This window comes from Nanorana parkeri, unplaced genomic scaffold (genome assembly GCF_000935625.1).
Source record: "Nanorana parkeri isolate BGI_ZX_2015 unplaced genomic scaffold, ASM93562v1 scaffold532, whole genome shotgun sequence".
Classification (NCBI taxonomy): domain Eukaryota; kingdom Metazoa; phylum Chordata; class Amphibia; order Anura; family Dicroglossidae; genus Nanorana; species Nanorana parkeri.
This window is the reverse complement of record NW_017306800.1, coordinates 658,110-677,766: the sequence shown is the minus strand read 5'-3', so window position 1 is coordinate 677,766 and position 19,657 is coordinate 658,110. Positions and strand designations below refer to the sequence as shown.

The following is a 19,657-nucleotide window of genomic DNA, read 5'->3' as shown; positions in this document are numbered from 1 at the left end:
AAAGTGTATTAGGGCTATCGTCTACTTAATTATCTATATGCAATAAAAAGAATACACCTTTCAAAAATCATATTGTACACCTATCAAGTTTAGAGTTGCTTGGAACAAAAAAAAAAAAAATTGTAGTCATAAAAAAGGCTCTGTAAGGTAGCCTGTGGGCAAACCAACTGGCATCCATCCCAAATAAAATCTCTTACATCTAACAAACATAACAAAAACATTAACAGACACCATCACTCACCCATATAGGAATTCTTTTCAGGGCTGTCTTTCTGCACATAAAGATCCGTCTCAGACTCTATCCTCACTCTGCTTTCTTCAGACTGGTTGCAGACAGAGCCAGGAAATGAGTGAACCAAAGGATATGCTCCATGAATATCTGTACTTCTGATAAAATCATCATCCCGTTGTGTATATAACCCAAAGTCCTTTTGGGTTAAGTAATCCGTTTCATAAGCATTTAAGTTAGCCAGTTTCTGTTCTGGATTGTATCCTTATAGAGAAAATAAAAAAAAAAAGGCAGTTATTAAATTAAGCCCAGCTGTGTGTAAAACACAACACTACTTGATGTAGCCAACTAACCTGAGTGGTATGCCTCACATGCATCCTTGTTGTAGACATTCCCTTTTAGGTATAATGAACTCTGGGGCCCCATGTAGTGAAACAACAGTGGATCAGCCGCAACCTCTATATCTGACTCGCTGCCATTATCCAAGTGGCAAACACCTTAATTTAAAATGAGAGAAAAGGAGAGGAGTTAATATAAGCCCACATTTCTCTATGTAAGAAGGTATGATTAGCACTGATCATGAGTGCTCAATTTAATAAAGTGTATGATATAAGGGCTGTCTGTGCTGCCTGGCAGTTAGATCTGAATTCTTAAAGCTGGCTGACTGCTACATGGCAATACAGACAGTTCTTTCTTTGCACACTTTCATAATCATGATCCAGACTATTAAGTGGCAAAGGCAACAAGCAAGACAAACACAATTATTATTTTCGTTCCTATCTGCTGTCTATTTGAAGAGGTCAACAATCATGGGCATCAAGATTTGCAGCAAAATTGGCCATGCACAAGGATGTCAGTTTAATAGTGACTTCTATCAGTGGCTATCCTTACATTCCGATAATATGGAGAAAGAAGATGATCCTCTGTGCAGATATTCTGCGTGGAGGTAAATGCACCTCTAGTATGAAAGCATAATAGAAACAGTTCAAATATAAGTGCTCTAGCACTTATTTAATGGCTGATGTTGGAAAACGTGTGGGCATAGTGACATATGGTCACAGGAAATTGACTGCAAGCCCTCATTCACACGAGAAACTGCCGGTCCGTACAGATCCGTGCACAACTGTATAGGAACTGCACGTCCGTACGGGTGAGGGTGTCCTTACTCGTACGCTGAGAGGATGGATCCTATCTGCATCCGAGCAGGGACACCCGCACAAACGTGCAGGTTAGGTGAGCGTAGGGCGGGGTGCGGCCGCGTACTCCCATAGAGAAGAACAGGCTGCTGCGTGTAATCACACGCAGCACATGTTCTTCCTGGGAGCGGCCCGATACGGCCATGCACGCAGCATGGATCTGTACGGGCCGGCTGTTTCCCGTGTGAATGAGGGCTAAAAGTGATCCAATTAAGACCCAGTCCAGAATCCCTGCTCTAATATAGTGTAGTGCCTAAACTTACTATAGTGACCATGAGAATTGACAATGCATTGACTACGAGGAGCAGTCGAGTATCACAGAGTATTCCAGGTGTGCCGGTGCACAAAATTAGTAAAATAGAGACACAGTATAAGAACTTTGACAAATATCCTACCATTGGCATCCCTTTGCTGCAAGAAATATCCACTCATAGAGGAAGAAATAAAGTGATGACTTCCGTTTTCAGAAGGTATGTATCCTTCCTGTCTCTCTGCTAGTGTCCCCTGTGAGGACAAATAGCTGGGTGTGTCTACAGGTAGGTTGGTTTCATCTGTAAAATAAAAAATGTGAGTAGTTAAAAAAAAAAAAATGTATATGGACTACTAAAGCTTAAAATTGGCCCATTACAGTTACATTCATAAAAAATCCCAAACTAAATACAAACTCCATATTTGAAAGCAACTAATCAATGTTACCAGCTTGCATCATACTGAATAGCAGCCAAGCTTACACAGGACAAAGACATATAATACTATTTGCTCCCATGATGCAGTTCAGATAGGACATTGAAAATAGTTACCGCAAACAGATTTTGACACTTTTTGTTCTAATCTCATCTGTAGATGCCCGACAGACATGAGGACAATAAACAGCATTCTAAGCACATTTTGTTTTCCATTTATAAAGCTGCAATAATTATGTTATCTATATAGCTTAGTTATTCAAACAATCCTATATATGAACATTAATCAACAGATAACTGTACTGAGAAGTGTATGAGGGTAGTCACCTAGTTACCTGGCTGTCAAATAGATTTACCCATTTCACTACTTTGAGTCACTGACCCAAGATAATTACTCAGATCACTCAGACTTCATTTGCAGAGGACCTGTAACAGGTTGATGGTTCAGCCAGGAATCTAGCACTTTCACAAAGAGGTCAGCACTAGCAGCCTACATCTATTTCTCTCAGTACAGGTTTCAGCTAAAATGTATACATTCAAAAGATATGAATAAATGTTTTACTGCCAGCTTCAAGTAAAATATTATAAATCTTATATGCGGGGGCTGGACAAATCCCAGGAGCCCGGTAGCCAATGGTCCCTAAAAATAGCAGTAGACGCCTAACGTTTGATGTTCTCTCTAGTGGTTGTCAATAGAGCTAGAACTAAAACAAATCATGCTGGCTCCTGGAGTGGGCAGACTGGCTCCTGAATTCCATATAAATGTATTCGCTCCTAGTTTAATGTAACTCATTAATACTATCTTTCTTATAGTGAAGTTGGGAGGATGTTCTAGGGTACAGGTTTTTAAATCAAGATTCCTCTAAGACTACACCCAAGTATACCCTTGCATCAAAACCCCCAGTCCAACACAAAAGTGTCTTTAAGCCTGCAGGGTCTACACTGCATAATGGGATGATGGAGAGAATGCTAAATTACAGAAGCTTTCAGAGCTCTCAGCAGCAGGCAGCATTGGAGCTCCATTTGCATAAATTATGACAAGCACAGACATCATATAGTGTCTGCTGTAAACGTTAGGCTCCAAAAGACATGGGGGTTACTTTAAGAAAGGAAACATTTTGCTCTCGCTTGAGTCAAGATGTCATCAGATCTAAAGTAAAGTCAAGTGTCATACCTGCTGTAACATTACAATGCTGTTTAGTTTGTTTCACTTTAACATTTGTTATTGGAGTTAAAACTATCTTAAGAAATGTGTGTGCTTCTGTATTTCTGCTTTGTGGTCCAAAGTCAGACTGTCATGAGCACAGACAAGCTCTTTAGAAACCATACTGGTGGCCTGCCAGATGAAGCTTATATTGTAACATATGTTTTCCAAATTTGTTTGGCACGATTACATGCCAATCTGATTAACCAAAATTGAAAAGTAATGGTTCTTCCTTCCCTTCTTGCTCTGCTGTTGTACCCACCTGTGTTAGTGACACTGCAATCCTCATTCCTTCTCCTTGTGTGGTATATGATGACCACCCAGACAAGGGAGGTTCCCACCACACAGCAAACCACTGCTATTATCACAACACCAACTGTGGCCCATCCATCATCCTCCAATGACGGGGTGGCATTAGCAGGGGAATCACAAGTTGGATTGGGAATGACTGAAAGATGAATGTTGCCTCTTTCTGTTCCAAGGATATTGGACATTTCACAAGTGTATTTTCCAGCATCTGCAAAGTCTGTGTCCACTAAAATCAGAAGTTGGTTTCCAGCAGCAAAGAAATGTCGTTCTGTTACAACCAACGGGCTATCGTCCTTTGTCCAGTTTACTTTTGGAGTGGGGTTTCCGCCTGCAATGCACTGCAAAACTGTCGTTTCTCCCTTCGATACAGTACGATCTACCAGCGGACGCAAAAATGATGGTGTTTCTGTTGTTGATAAAAGGATAAACACATTAGAATACATGGCACTTGAATGTAATAAGCAGACAAATATTAACGGCGTTTTGAACTATTATCCACGCTGAACAATAAGCAGTTAAAACAGACAAACTAAAGCAGCAATAATACATCATAAAATATTTTTTTCTTAAATCGCAAGTACGAAATTTAAACTGGTATCGGCCTCTTGCAGTCCCTGTACAGCAGGGATGGTTTGTGAGGAAGAAGCAACACAAGGAGACAAATCAATTCCTGTGCTGACAAAAAGCATGCCGACAGTAGAAGGAGGCAAAGTGACCGAGATATGAGCTCATTACTGTGCAGCTTTTCCTTTCACTGTCCAGTCACAGGCTGGCAAATCCAGGACAGTATGGGCACAGAGAAAGTGGGTGGAATGATGTGTGCCATCAGACTAAGGGCATCTTGGGGTGGAAAAGTGTTAGAGGGGAGAACTCTAAAATGAAAGTGAATGTTGCAACAAAAGCACTTTTTTCTAACTTTTAATGTACAATTCATTTTTATCCTATTTGTGGCCGGAGTCCTGCTTTAAAAAAAAAACAAAAAGCGCTAAATCTTATTTACTAAAAACTATTTTAATTGTCAGTTCCATCAGCTCTCATGTTTCGATCCCTATACATACACTATTTAAGCAGATACTAATCATGCGAGTGTGTTTAAAGACACTTACCTAGTACAGTAAGTGTAGCATTGGCTGAAATGCTCCCTGCACTGTTCTGGGCTGTACAGCTATACACTCCGGTGTCCCCGACTTTTGCATTCACAATAAAGAACACATCATCTTCTGGCATGACATGCATCCGCCTTTCACGAGCAGCAGGAAAGTCTGTGCCACCATTTTTCTGCCAAGCTATCTGAGGTGTCGGGTGTCCAACTGCAGCACATTCCAGCCGAGCTGTTGATCCAGCTCGAATGGTGAGGTCAATAGGCATCTTCATAAAGGTAGGAAGCACTAAAAAATAACCCAAAAGAGATTTTTAGTCAGATATCACAAACACTAGAACTACTATTTCCAAGCATCTATTTATTTTACAAGAATAAAATAGATGCTTACTGTTCACAGTTAGTTTGGCTTTGACAGAGTAGGAGGTTCCAAAGTGATTAGAAATGACACACTGATATTTTCCTTCACTGAGAAACTCCACGTTGAGCAGTCTCAGGATAGACGTGTACTCCATTACTTCCCCACCTTGCGCCCGCAGGTGAGCATAATTTTCCATCTCAGCATCATGCAGCAGCTCATTGTCTTTTTTCCATGATAAAGTCATTGGGGAGTCACTGCTACTGGCTGCCGAACATATAAAACTCACATTGGAGCCTCTTATCGCAGATTGCGTTTCAGGCTGGACAGTGATCTGTGGTGTTGGAAAGTCATCTGCAGGTATTGGGGGGGGAGAAAAAAAAAAAGAAACAAGATAAAAATCACTACAGTTCAGCAGTACTGGATATGTGTATGCATTAGTAGAATACATTTACTTCAAGTTAAAATTGCAATATGGAGCTAAAAAGAGCTATAGAGGATATCATTTTTATATCCTAAGCACTAGAACACTAAAAGGGGTTTACAGAGTTTCAAGCTACAGTTTAATACCCACATTCCATTTTAGCTAAATAAGATGTAGAACAACCTTCATTTGGGACTTACTGGTACTCTATCCAGTGAGCATATAGTGTAAACCACATAAATATATAAAAGAAACATAATTTTATTATTAATAGAAACATTTTAAATGACAGTATAAATAGTGTTCACATACGCAATAATCAACCTCTTAGAGAACCATGAAAAAAACAAACACACAACACTAACAACAACAAAAAGGAACATACGTTGTACATAAAGCAAGGAACAGAATTTAAAATATCCTAACTTACCACACACAAATCCATCTGCACTAACGGCAAAGATGCTTTTTTCCTTGAGACTTTGGGGATGTGCACAAAACGCTTTTACAAATTTTTGTAGTTTATTTTCTGCTAACCACTGAGGCAACCACTTTAACTGACAGTCACATAAAAGACTTGAAGTATTTAGATGTCTGCAAGAAAAAAAAAAATGAATGACAATTCTTCATATAACCATTAACACAGCTGGCAAAAAAAAAAAGATTCTTTAAAAAGTCTTTGTTTTTTTATTCAAAGAGCAAGTTTAATGAATATATTACAGAGACAACGCAGACTCTTTTCTCGTAAATACACGATTCTTGCTTTATATTACTATACTGTAGCCTTGTATTGATGGGTTGCTGGACTGAATTCCTTTAGGGATACAATATGGAAGACATTTGTATGTGTGTGGGTTTCCTTCAGGTGCTCAGCTTATAGGAACCCTTTCCTAAGAGAACACAGAGACTGCATTGCTACTTCTCTTTCTAAACATGCTAACATGAAGTATGCAGATAAGGAATGTTTACTCTGTCATGAGATGTAGAGGGGCTGCCACTGCAGGCCTCTTCCCAAAAATGAAAGAGGTCTGACTGACTGCAGTATGTTTCAGTCAGTTGCAAAACAAGCATGCAGTAAATCAGTGTAAAAAAAAAAATAAACTGACCAAACATCTCGCTATAATTGTTTTGGGTTAGAGACTCCTGTCACATTGAAGTCAAAGGATCAGAATGACAACAAGGGAACTAGCATTCTCTAAAACAGTTCATTAACAGTTCGCCAACAATCTCCTATGACAGTGTCCTGTTAACTCAGACATGCATACTTTTTAGGGCCGTCACTCAAAGTACTAGAGTCAGCATAGCCACCAAGTAACTAGCTTGTTGAGAGGTAGGTCGGCAATGACATCCCCACGTTTACTTTAAAAGGGAACTTGTGAAGATAGTTATATAATAGCGGATACTGGAGCTGCTGGGCTATGCAGGAAAGGAATTCAGACTCAGTATGTGTATACTTATAAGTCAGTGACTACTAACTAGCAAAGCCAGTAATAGAATGGCAGATGTGGAACATATATCTTTAAAATAAGACTGCAGCAGCCATGTTTTCATCATTCATACTTTGACTAAATGAAACACATAATATAAAGTAGACTGGCTTTGATTTGTGTAGATAACATAAAATTCCCAGACTGCTCATCTGATTTGAGTGTGTGTGTGAGTGTGAATGAGTGTGTAGATACAAATGAGTCTTTATGCTGAATGTGTGAGTGATTTATATTCATAAAAAATATAAAACAGATGCACTAGAAACTTTTGGAAAAGCTTCCTCCCATTTCACACATCGTGCAATAAAGGTAACCTGCCATGACAACTATGGGAGCCATTGTGGACTTTATGAAAGTACAGGCTCCAGGCTGTCCTTTCATCTTTCCTTCATTTACCTGGAACTAGAACGTGTATATCAGGCAATATGCACATACTTATTCCAGGACAATGCCTCAGTAGTGAAAACAAGGAGAAGAATGACAACCCCATTGCATGCACCTCTAATAAGAGTAAGCAAAAGGCAGCTCTCCTTTTTTTATAGATTACCTGGAAAAGTAATTAAAGGAGGAAGTGATGCATACAAGCTAGTGGAAAGGATACATGAAGGTCATGGTAGAGTTAACTGTTGTCTTTTTTCTGGTACAGGCTAGATAATTAAAGCAAACATCCGCATGCTATCCCGCAGATTGAACACGCAAGCCCTAATTCTTTGACACAAGAATTCTTTGATTCTGTACAAATGCTGCATATTGCAAAGTTTTCATCATCATAGTGAAAAATAAAAAGTTAACTTACAATTGCTGTAGATTCTTCATTTGAGAGAACGCATTATTCTGCATTGACACAATTGCATTATTACTCAGATCCCTATATGAAAAGGAAATAAAATAATTAGCATTAACAATAATTAAAAACAACAAATCATGTCAAATATTGTATTACCAGGTGCACCTTTCTAATTGACTACATAGAAGTAACAGGAAAAGTTAAGACTGCCAGGCAACATTTGTAAAGCATGTGGCAAATTCAGAAATTTGCGACAGCTAGACTATTCAAGCAAATCACATCATATAACCCGTGCTAGTTGCAATTCGGAAACAAATGTGTTTGTTGCGCACAAATCAATCTCTATTCTACATAGAAAATGCAGTTAACTTTCCATTATGATAATGTGTGGAAACCAAGCTGCAAAAGGAGATGATCACGCTGAATCCTAGCTAATACAAGTAAAGATGTGTAGACCTCTCTCAATCGGTTTTGATAGGTAAATGTGGAGATACAGTATATGACCGCCCTGGGCAGTGTTAGACTAAAACAGTCTAGTGCATCTCCAAACTAGCAGAGATTCTATTTTCTACAACTGCCCCAAAGCACCAGGACTACTATAACACAAAGCAGTCTTCCGCCACCACCAGCCAGACTGGGTCACTTCTTATAGATAATAAAGGCTCATCTCTATGACTGACATCATGGTCTAATGTCGCTGTTCAGAACAGCATTTCAAATAGGGGAAAAAAAGTACAAGTTATATATATTGTTTATTAGAAAGTTGTCAGACTGCAGTAGCTGTACCCATAAATGTACCAAACGGTATTCTGGGACATGTAGTTCTAACTTTGGAGGCACCTATTTTATTTGAAAGGTAGAGTTAAAAAGCAGGAAGAGAAAGCAAGGCCAGTTTTCAATACTATTTTCTCCTATGTAGTAAACTCATTAATAAACTTGCACACGGAGATAAAAGCAAGAAACAATACAATGGAGTTTTGTCGAGCCAGGGAGTACAGCTTTAAGAACACATTTCTCACTCTTTAATAAAAGTTGTTCATTTATAGAAACCAATTACTTACAGATATTCAAGTGCATCCAACCATGAAAATGCCTTTTTTGTTATTGATCCTATCCGATTACCTTGGAGCATCCTTAAAAGCAAAAGAGCAAAATAAAATATCTTAAGTTTTGCAGCATTTAGGTGAAATAAATAGAATCTCAAAAGCCATAATGAAAAAAAAAAAACACACACACACACACACACACACACACACACACACCTTAGAGCATAATTAGCCAATAATAGATCTTTAACTTTTCACTTACAGCCTTTTAAGTTTTTCTAGCCCAGAAAATGCTCCGTTCATATCTTCAATGGTCCAAGAAATTTCATTATTCTTTAGATCTCTGTAAAAAATACTCAGTATTGTTAAAAGGCAGATAAACCCATACAATATTTAAACATATATAAATGATGAGTTTTTATGGGTTTTCTAGGACCATACATTCTTTGCCTACATGAATTGATGCAATGTTTACAAACGGTGAGGTTGGATACCCTGAGGCAATGCTAACTCTAGGATCCTGGGGAGAGCAGACTTTCTGCACTCACGTGACCTGCAATTCATAGCCATTGATAACCATGAGTAATTCCCTTCTCCACCCCTCAAGAGCAACATTGCAGCAGAAAAACAATGGATGATTTTCTAACATTTTACATTTCCCCTCCTCTTTTTTGTGGCCTTAGAAAACTGGAAGCACAAAAACGAGACCAGTGGAAGAATTACTGGAACTGGCTCCTATCTTAAATTGTCTTAAGAGATGCAAGGACTTAACCATGGCAAGCTTTGGCAATGAAGAAGAGTTCCTAACATAGCAAAACATTTACTTGCCTCACATGTTACACTCACTTACACTAAAACAACTGATCTTATTGCATTAAAACACCAACACAATGTGTAAACTGCACCCTTTTGATTGCATTTTATAATACAAGTTCGGATAGAAGAAAAATAAAATGTACATAATGCCTGCCAACATATCTAGCTAGCCCAGAAATGGGAGATTAAAATGAAAGTTTCCAAAGTTTTAATAAAACAGGAGCTCATAATATGTAAAAGTCACACACCATTACCATGGTGCTTTTGAAATGTGGTCCTATTTTAATCCAATAGAGTGCAAACATTATAGCAATAGCTAAACTGATAACCCCTAACCCTACTTAGAAGGCACAGACCCACACCAATGTGTGCGTCACAACATAACTACCAGGTGTAATAAGAAAACCAATCATTTGGGTCTATAATTTATTTGCTCTGGGAATTATATAACACTTGGTCATATGTCTACCTATGCTGGTGGAGATTGAAATATCCAACATACCAAAACAGAAGTGGTTTGATTTGTCTTGGCTACCATGGGAGAAGACAGCCACTGCTATCCTCAAGAACAATCATTTCTATATACAAGCAATAGCAATTTAAAGAAAATTAATAAAAATTTAAATGTCACTTGGATTAACTTTTAGCCCTACCTTACAGCATCACATTTTCCCAGAGTGTTGAAGTTTAATTATCAAGAACACTGGGGTGCAAGGGGAAAATGTGCAAATGCAAAAGCGCACATCATAATTTTGAATAGATGATGTATATAGACATGAACAAAAGGCTTAGTTCAGTTTTTACAACAAAAGGCTTTGCTCAATCTTTTCTTTGCAGAAGGGGATTTTTTTTTTCTCACAATGACTGAGATTCAAAGCTGGATCACATGCATTCATTCCAAGTCTGATCCAGTTCGCACCTCAATCAGATGTCACCATGAACGTCTTAAAATGATCACCACAGTACAAATCTCCCCTAGGACCCAAAGGAATAACATACTTAATCCACAGACACATTCATTCTGCTTTTCAATAAGCATTCTTTGCAAAGAGCACACTTTTCAATAAACATCCCTTGTATCGAGCAGAGCAAAACAAGAGGGAAAAAATGACACTTACAGTGTGTTCAGATTGGATAATCCATGAAATGCACCATCCGCGATATTACTAATTTGGTTGTTTCCTATAAATAGTCTACCAAGCAGGTTTAATCCCATAAAACTTGACTCTTCTAATCTTGTTAGATCATTGAAGGTTAAATCTCTGTAAAATGCAATAAAAAAGCAACCGGTTAGTGCATAAACCCCAAGTGTAAAACTCTGCAGCTTGTCCTGCTATCACTGTGGTGCCCAGCGTATAGGAGATATTTTCAGGTTTAATTAAAGCAGCATGCACTATAAGGAGAGAGACTGCACAACAAATAAGTCTAAGTGAAGTACAAAATGGCCTTAGTAATTCTGCTATGGAAAAAAAAAAAAAGTCTACAAACAAGTGTGGTAAGAAAGTCATGTTCTGGCATGAAATATGTACTAAAACTGGAACTAAATAAAAGCAACGTACAGCTCACTGAGTTTTTGGCAAAACTCCCAGGCATCGGGGCTGATCTGGCTGATGGCGTTCTGGCCAAGATGGAGGTGCTGTAACATAAGCAAGCCATACAACCAGCCTCTGCTAATCTCTGTGAGATTATTGTGATCCAGCAGCCTAAAAAATAATAACAAAAAAAAAGAGAAACATTGTAGGATGTTAGATGAACAGTCCGTTGACAGAAATATACTTATAACAGATATATCCTTTTCAGGTTATTTACTACAGAGCTATTGTTATAACAAAATTTTATTCTCATGGGACTCCTTCCATAAAACAGTGGATAATCATATAGACATCACCATGAAAATTTGGATCGAATACACCCCAGTTATATCAGATCATTTAGAACTTAAGTCATTCCTGCAAGTTACTTTGAATGCCAAGTCACAGAATAAAGGAAACCTGTACTAAAGCAAACCAGGCTTTCAGTATCTCTGTCCTTATGAAAAAGCTAGCTGCCCGGCTGCCTCTTAAAGGCACACTTTCAGTCATGAATGCAGCAGGGTGGGTTGGGGGGGGGAAGTTAAAACCCCTGATCTGCATACTTGTCCCAGGATAGTATTTTAATAAAGTACTAAAGGTAATAAAAGCAGCATGACAAGCAAGCAAGGAACATATTCAGGTAGGCAGCGGACTTCATTTTTTTGGGCACATAGCGTTGCTAAACCTAGACTTGACCAACTGAAGCAACCCCTATAGCCATTTGCTTAGCTAAATGCAGGTGGTGACCTTTTTTTGGGCCAAACAGTAGAATTATATAAAGTTATAACAGAATTATTATTTAAATGGTCAACATTCAACAGCATAAAATAAAAAACGAAGACTTACAAAAGTTCCATATTACTCAGTCCCCAGAATGCTCCATCCATAAGTCGTGTCATTCCATTTCTTTGCATGTTTAGAGATTTTAGGGCATCGAGACCCTGGAAAGTGAGACCATCAACTTGTCTCATTCGGTTACGTTTCAGCTCACTGCAACAAGGTAAAAAAAAAAAGGAGATGACTAATGCAGCTCAGGTGTGAGCACACAAATGAAATAGGCAAAACGCCTGAAGGTCAGAAAGCTAAAAGGCGCCTAATAACAATTTCACTAAAAATATGTTTGAATCAAACTCATCATAAAAGACAAAATTATATCTTTGTACCCGATCAAAGCAATATAGTTTTTAATACTTACAGGTGTTGTAAGTTAGACAGCTTAAACATCTTTGGTGGAATATAGCCAATTCGGTTCTTGTTGAGTTTCAATACTTGCAAAGTAGCAGATAGGTTGTCAAATGCACCCGGTTCCATAGAGGTTATAAGGTTTTTATTGATGTATCTACAGAAAAAAGGCAAAGCTTGAAAAAAAAGCAGCAACTTATTTGCAGATCTAGGAAAACATCACTGCGTAGTCAGCAAGTATTGTATAGTTAAAAGTCAACATGGGATTTGTTGCTACAGGCAATTTCCAAAACTAAATTACTGACCTATAGAGATGTTAACTGAACACTGGAGTTGGGGCTCGTTCACACTATAGCGGTGACCTGCATTTTTCTGCACAAGAATAGCGCAGGTCACTGCTAGGGCATGTAGAAAACAACTGACGTGCAGCGAGGTGTGCAAAAATATAGACATGCTGCATTTTTTTGCACCACGTCACACTTCGCTACTGTAGGGAGACATGAATTGAGTGAAACTTTGTAAACCCTCATTAAATGCCCCCAAATAGATACTAGCCTGCAGGCTAAAAGCAAAGAGGGCAATAGTTAGGTCATCCAATCAAATTTAAGCTGTCATTTTTCCAGACTTGGCCTGGAAGAGTTGGACTATAGCTGCCAAGAGCATAGCACACCATTTTTCTTAACCCATCGGTAGAAACATCAGGCACAACCAAAGCTACTTCCTAGTTTTTACACCTAAAACACCTTTTAAGCTTGAAATACAAATGAATGTTATATGCAGCTCTTGCTTCATGAGGTATGAATGAATGTATCCCTGAACAATAGAACTTTTTAAATGTATGTTACACTACAAGTATATACATTTTACATATAAAACATTGCTATGTTAAAAAACAAAAGTTTAAACAAGACAGGTACTTACAGGTATTTAAGTCTCAGCACAGGAAACGATGGTGCTTTAAGTTCAGTAATAAGATTGTTACTTAAATCTAAGGTTTCCAGCGACTGGTAAGGTTCTAGATGCTCTGGTAAAATGATATTAATCTTATTGTTTGTTCTGGAGAAAAAAAAAAAAAGAATACAATGTAATCATACAGTAACTGATGTACACCAAGCAGGTCAGAAATCTACTGATATACAATCTTCAATACAGAAAAGTGCTAAGAAAAAAAAAATGTAAATGGTACAGGGAAAACTGGAAGAAAAAGTATTTGAATGTTTAGAGTTTTTTTTTTTCTAGGGCAAGAAGTGAGCCCATCAACGTGTCAATGTTTCACATCCATACATGCCAATATATTACGTCCATATACAAGACCAATTGTAACATACACACAGCGTAATAAATGATACAGCTGTAGCTTCTTGAAAAATAATGTGGAAAAGCAGCAAAAACACAATACTGGTTTATTATCAAGGTAATTGCAGACAAGGTGTTAAAGCCATAAATTACTGGGAGTGATAAACTTTCCCTTGCAGCATTGCTTGTTACAGCAGGGGCCAGCAATTTCCTGAACTGCACACCCTCTCAATTGCAGCCTGAAAGTGTTCACTTATAATCCAGCCTGCTGCACAGGGACGCCTTTGTACACTAGATTTTTTTTTTTTAAACACTGATATTTCTTATGGCTGTAGGCATAATGGATTCTGTATCACAAAACATCAGAATGATTTAACATGCCCCATGTTGTCATAATTCTAGCCTCAAGTTTAACCAGTAAAAAAAAAAAAAAAAAGGAGCATTCTCTTCAGTAAGATTTTCAAATTCACATTATATTGCTGGAGGCATTTTTGTATTTTACTCTAGAAGGATGTAAAGCAGAAGGGACAATCGTCATTCAAAGACATTCATGATTTAAACCAGGTCCAAATAACTTGCTTGCATAGAGTAGAAAGAAAATGACACTTTTTATGGGTTACCCAAACATGGTTCCAGACCGCACCTAGATAACATACTAACAGAAATGTTAGTGAAGGACTCACTAGACAGGAGGAGCTTGGAAGTTGGTGGTGAGCTTACAGATCTTGGCCAGAGCCCCCCAAAAATGCCCACCTGCTTAATAAATGGTATAGGAGACACGAATAGACACGATTCCAAGCATTGGATAACACAACTGATTTTTTTTATTTAGTAAATTGGTTACTTAAAACACTCACTATACACATGATTTTCAGACAATTTCAACTAGGTTTCATTTGCAAAAACAAGCAAACAGATTAACTTCACCTATCAGCTGGGCACATACATTCCAAATTGTTAAAGTGATTGAACTTTTGATACATTTGTTTCATGAAATCACACAAGTAGACATAAAATTGTGTTTTTGTCGGACCTCAGGGAGACAGAATTGAATTTGCCATGAATAAAGTGACACTAACCCTAAGGAGTTACATTTTAAAAAAGCATTCAAAGTACCTTAATTATTAACAATACTGGACCTTAGGGATGCACAGATACTGGTATTTTGGTACCGAGTACGAGTACCGATAACTTTTTTCCGGTACTCGCCGATACCAATTACGAGTAACGGAAGTCCCATTCAGGAAGCCAGGTGGCGTGTAATGACTCGCCACCTGGCTTCCTGATTAGCCGGGAAGCGTGTAAAGAGTCACCACCCGGCTTCCCGATTAACAAGAAAGTCCCCTCTTACCTTAGTATGTGCAGCCTGTCACCCCCGGGGCCTCTCCAGCGAGAACGCGGCCTTCGTCCGGTACCCAGTCGGAGCCGTCTGGCCAATCAGGAAGCCGGGCGCCGTGTAATGACGCGACGCCCTGCTTTCTGATTGGCCCGGGAGGCCGGCTCCATGCTCTCGTCATGAGATGACGAGGGAGCATGAAGCCAGCTTCCCGGGCCAATCAGAAAGCAGGGCGTCGCGTCATTAGACGGCGCCCGGTTTCTTGATTGGACGGCTCCGGCTGGGTACCGGACGAAGGCCGCATTCTTGCTGGAGAGGCCCCCGGGGGTGACAGGCTGCACAAACTAAAAGGTAAGGTAACCTTACCTCTCAAGGCCAGCTTCCCGACCAATCAGTAAGCCAGGCAGCGCGTCATTAGACGCTGCCCGGCTTCCTGATTGGCCGGGAGGTCGGCTCCATGCTCTCGTCACAAGTGATGAGAGAGCATAGAGCCGCTTCCCAGTCAATCGCGAAACCGGGCAGCGTGTAATGACGCGCTGCCCGGCTTCCTGATACCTGGAAGTACTCGTGCTAGGCATCGGGGCATTTGGGCGAGTACGAGTACTTACCCAAATACTCGGAATCGGCACCGATATCGATACTAGTATCGGTGCATCCCTACTGGACCTTATTTGTGTATCCCTGTGTGTGTTGTAAAGCAGCCATCGCTTCATGCTCACTCCTGATTGATTTGAGGATCTCTAGCCGAGTGATAAACAAATGAGATACATTTTTGCTAATGGGATACTGGAATGCATTTTTTAGATTTAACTTCTGAATTTAGTGACACTTTAAACTTTAAAAAAGAAACCAAAAAGCCTACAAAAAACACCACACATGTTTAGGGCTGCAACAACTAAATCGACATAATCGATTATAATCGATTATTGAAAAAGTTGTCAACTTTTTCAATAATCGATTAATCGGCTTCTGATCAGTTGGCCCTGTTCACGGCTCCACACACGCTGCGCGCCGCACCTCCTCCACACCTCACGCTCGCCACTGCCAGACCCGCCCGCCAGCATCCACGCTCTTCACACCGCACCTCCTCCCCTCCTCACACTCACCGCCCGCCCGCGGGGAGATGTAATAAGGAGGAGCAGGTGTGGACGGATGACAGCCGCTGATAGGTCCGATCTCAGAAGCAAGTTGCTGGAAGACTGCTCAGGTAAGCCTGCACTTTCCCGCACATGGTGCTCTATAATATTGCTGGGATTTGTATTCCTCTATAGCTGATGGTACATTGTGCTCTGTATTATATAGAGCAATGTACCATCAGCTATAGAGGAATACAAATCCCAGCAATACATTATACACTGTATGTATAATGTATTGCTGGGATTTGTTGTACTCCTATATAGCTGGTGATATTCTGCACTGAGCTGTATAGAGGACTACAAATCCCAGCAATAATACATTATACAGTGCAATGCGGAATACCACAAGCTATAGAGGAGTACAACAAATCCCAGCAATAGTAAATTATACAGTGGTGCAATGCCGAATACCACTAGCTATAGAGGACTACAAAACCCAGCAACAGTACATTATACAGCGCAATGCAGAATACCGCCAGCTATAATGTACTATTGCTGGGATGTGTAGTCCTCTATAGTCGGTGCCATTCTGCATTCATTGCTGTATAATTTTACACTTTCCTTTTCACTATATTGCACACCACTATTTTTTTTTTTCTTTTCTTTTCTACTTCTACCGCTCCAAGCTTGCTCCTGTGATGAAGTGCAATCTCAATACAAACTAGTAGTCCATCACTGGAGCCATTTTTAAAAATGTATTTTATTGTTTATCCGATTAACCGATTAATCGAACTTAATAATCGGCTAACTAATCGATTTTGAAAATAATCGTTAGCTGCAGCTCTACACATGTTTAAATTTGCAAACAGGAAACAGACTGGGTCAGCAGACCCAGTTAAACTCTGGTTAGCAATGTGAGACGCACATACAGTTATGAATGTCTAAATGCTATAGGTCATCTACTTTGCCATTAGGCCAGGTCATCTTAGGAGCCCGCAATACTCAAGTAAATTGCAGCAATATAAGCCCTCTAATGAATCAGTAACATTTTCTGCAACATCAATCAATGAAAACACCCAACTCCTAACTAAACACACAAATCCTCAAATGCCACAAATTAAGATCTACATACGTGAGCATACTAGTACTTCTAAACCAACCATTTTGACATCTACTGCCACGACCACATTTCATTAATGCCTCCCATAAATTTGGTAGCCCGTGTATTTACAAAATAATCATACTTACAAAGACAGAAGTGTTATATTTGCAGATAACAATCCTAAATTGGGTATAGTCTTCAGGTCATTTCTATTCAGTCTCCTGTTAAAGACAGTTAATTTAGAAATATTAAGAAAACAAATCACTCACATTTACAATGCATATGCAATATATTATGATGTTCTTAGAGCCTATCCATAATCAACAGCTTAAGAGCTCAAAATGACTGGCGAACTTACAATTCACGAAGGTTATAAAGATGAATCATCGAAGTAGATTTGATTGAAGAAAGTTTGTTGTGGCTTAAATCCCTAAAAATGCAAAAAAACAAATGCATCAGTACAAAATAACAACTTGTTTCAGTACTACCACTGCAACTTTGGAACAATGGAAATGGGAGCACCTAAAGAACATATAAAATCCATATAGGTCATGTTCCCAAGCACTTTAAGGCAAAAAAGTAATATACGGCTCAAATGGCTGTTTTGTTTGAAGCATTATAACTTGCATGTCATCTTTAATATCAGTAATTCTTGTCCTTCCCTGGACATGTACACAAGTCCCAAGCAATAGCCACAGAAATTAGTAGTGGAAACTGGATGAGATTTTGCAGTCTAGCAAATTCTAAAAAGTGTATTCTTAATGCCTGAACACAAAATAAGACTGTGCACCACCACACTCCATGTTGATCTACCTAAAGTACCACGAGGCCAACAGCACTGTGTGTGGCCAAGAGCGCTCAAGTATAACAATGTGTGTTTATTATTAGCAAACACAACAAAACAACTGGAGATTTATTGTTCAAGAATGGAGACCGTGTACCTTTAAGTAATGATTCCTATTACACACTGCCCTGAAAAGGTCAGTACTTCAAACTGTCCCAATTATGTCCAGAATATTTCAAAATGGAAAGTGGGTTATTAGGGAACCCTACAGCTACTGAAAAGTTTTCATTTACCCAATAAACAGACAGACAATATTTTTGGCTGAAAAACTTACAGCCTCACCAATTACATTGGTGCCACTACATTATCTTTTTACTACTGCCCTACAATATAGTATACCATAAACATGTCAAAATAACTTACAATAAGCACTCTTTTGTATATGCTGAATAAGTTCACAACCTGTAAACAAGATTTCAGCAACAGGAGTAGAAAATATTCACTACTACAAGAGCCAAGACCTTTTGGAAAGATATTGAGAATGCACAGGTCTTAAAAGAAAATAGAAATCTTTAAGGCCCCATTCACACACAAATTGGCCTGCACGTACAGCTCCGTGCGGGGCCGTACCAAGTAGCTGCCGGGAAGGACAGGGGCTGCGTGTGATTAGTACGCAGCCCCCGTCCTTCTCTATGGGGCTACGCGGCCGAAAACTCACCTCAATTGCAGGTCCGTAGGGGTGCGGGTGAGCGTATTCATACGCCGCCGTAATGGATCCTGTCTGCGTCCCGGCCCGAAAACCCGCACCCCTACGGACCTGCAATTGAGGTGAGTTTTCGGCCGCGTAGCCCCATAGAGAAGGACGGGGGCTGCGTACTAATCACACGAAACCCGTCCTTCCCGACAGCTACTTTGTACGGCCCCGCACGCAGCTGTACGTGCAGGCCAATTCGTGCGTGAATGGGGCCTTATGCATAATATCAACATTATTACACAGAATTTATATTGGTTTGTGCAGCCCTTTACAAAATTAATGGGAGACAGTATTAGTTACATTAAAATTCAATACAAGATGATTAAGAGGACCATGTTCATGAGAGCTTACAATCTGAAAGAGAGGGACTAGTGGTACAAAAAGGTAGCAACTGTTAGGGATGAGCTGATGGAGAAAGTAGAAGTACAGTTTTTGGAAGGAGGCAGGATATCTTCACTGAAGATGTGTTTTCAGTGATCGCTCAAAGACAGAAAGAGTAGGAGATAGCCAGACAGACAGATACGGTATAGGGCGTTCCAGAGGATGGGGGAGAAGCTCTGGAGAAGTCTTGAAGGTGCACAAAGGAGAACGTGAGGAGGGAACTAGAGAGCAGGAGCTCTTGGGAGGAGCGGTGTGGTTTCAGTGCTATTTTGATAGGAGGCTAGAGATGTAGCCTGGGGTAGAATTGTGGAAGGCTTTGTATGTTGTTGTTGTTAGTTGGACATATCGAACCAGTAAAGGGATTGAGAGAGAATGGGGCGGCTGCCACTAAATGGTTGGCAAAGTGGGCAAGTCTAGCATCAGCATTAATGGAAGACTGAAGGGGGCAACAAGAACAGAGGTTTAATAGTCAAGGCAAGAGAGGACATGGAAGTGAATTAGTAGCTTTATAGAGGGGGGGGGGGGGGGGTTGTACGG

The 19,657-nt window shown here is 39.6% G+C and overlaps 1 protein-coding gene across 1 annotated transcript in view; it reads right to left on the bottom strand.

Annotated features, from left to right (window-relative positions):
• The window catches only part of LRIG3 (leucine rich repeats and immunoglobulin like domains 3), a 31,723-nt gene that overhangs the window by 1,324 nt on the left and 10,742 nt on the right, over nt 1–19,657 (bottom strand). The window contains exons 2-18 of the mRNA XM_018561588.1: nt 17,560–17,631; nt 17,348–17,422; nt 13,313–13,447; nt 12,405–12,548; nt 12,056–12,199; nt 11,198–11,341; nt 10,757–10,900; nt 9,085–9,165; nt 8,838–8,909; nt 7,786–7,857; nt 5,933–6,096; nt 5,112–5,432; nt 4,728–5,009; nt 3,575–4,027; nt 1,821–1,976; nt 583–726; nt 242–493 (exon numbers count right to left, since the gene is read on the bottom strand). Coding sequence (XP_018417090.1) covers nt 242–493; nt 583–726; nt 1,821–1,976; nt 3,575–4,027; nt 4,728–5,009; nt 5,112–5,432; nt 5,933–6,096; nt 7,786–7,857; nt 8,838–8,909; nt 9,085–9,165; nt 10,757–10,900; nt 11,198–11,341; nt 12,056–12,199; nt 12,405–12,548; nt 13,313–13,447; nt 17,348–17,422; nt 17,560–17,631 — 2,855 coding nt within the window. The remainder of the gene's footprint in view (nt 1–241; nt 494–582; nt 727–1,820; nt 1,977–3,574; nt 4,028–4,727; nt 5,010–5,111; nt 5,433–5,932; nt 6,097–7,785; nt 7,858–8,837; nt 8,910–9,084; nt 9,166–10,756; nt 10,901–11,197; nt 11,342–12,055; nt 12,200–12,404; nt 12,549–13,312; nt 13,448–17,347; nt 17,423–17,559; nt 17,632–19,657) is intronic.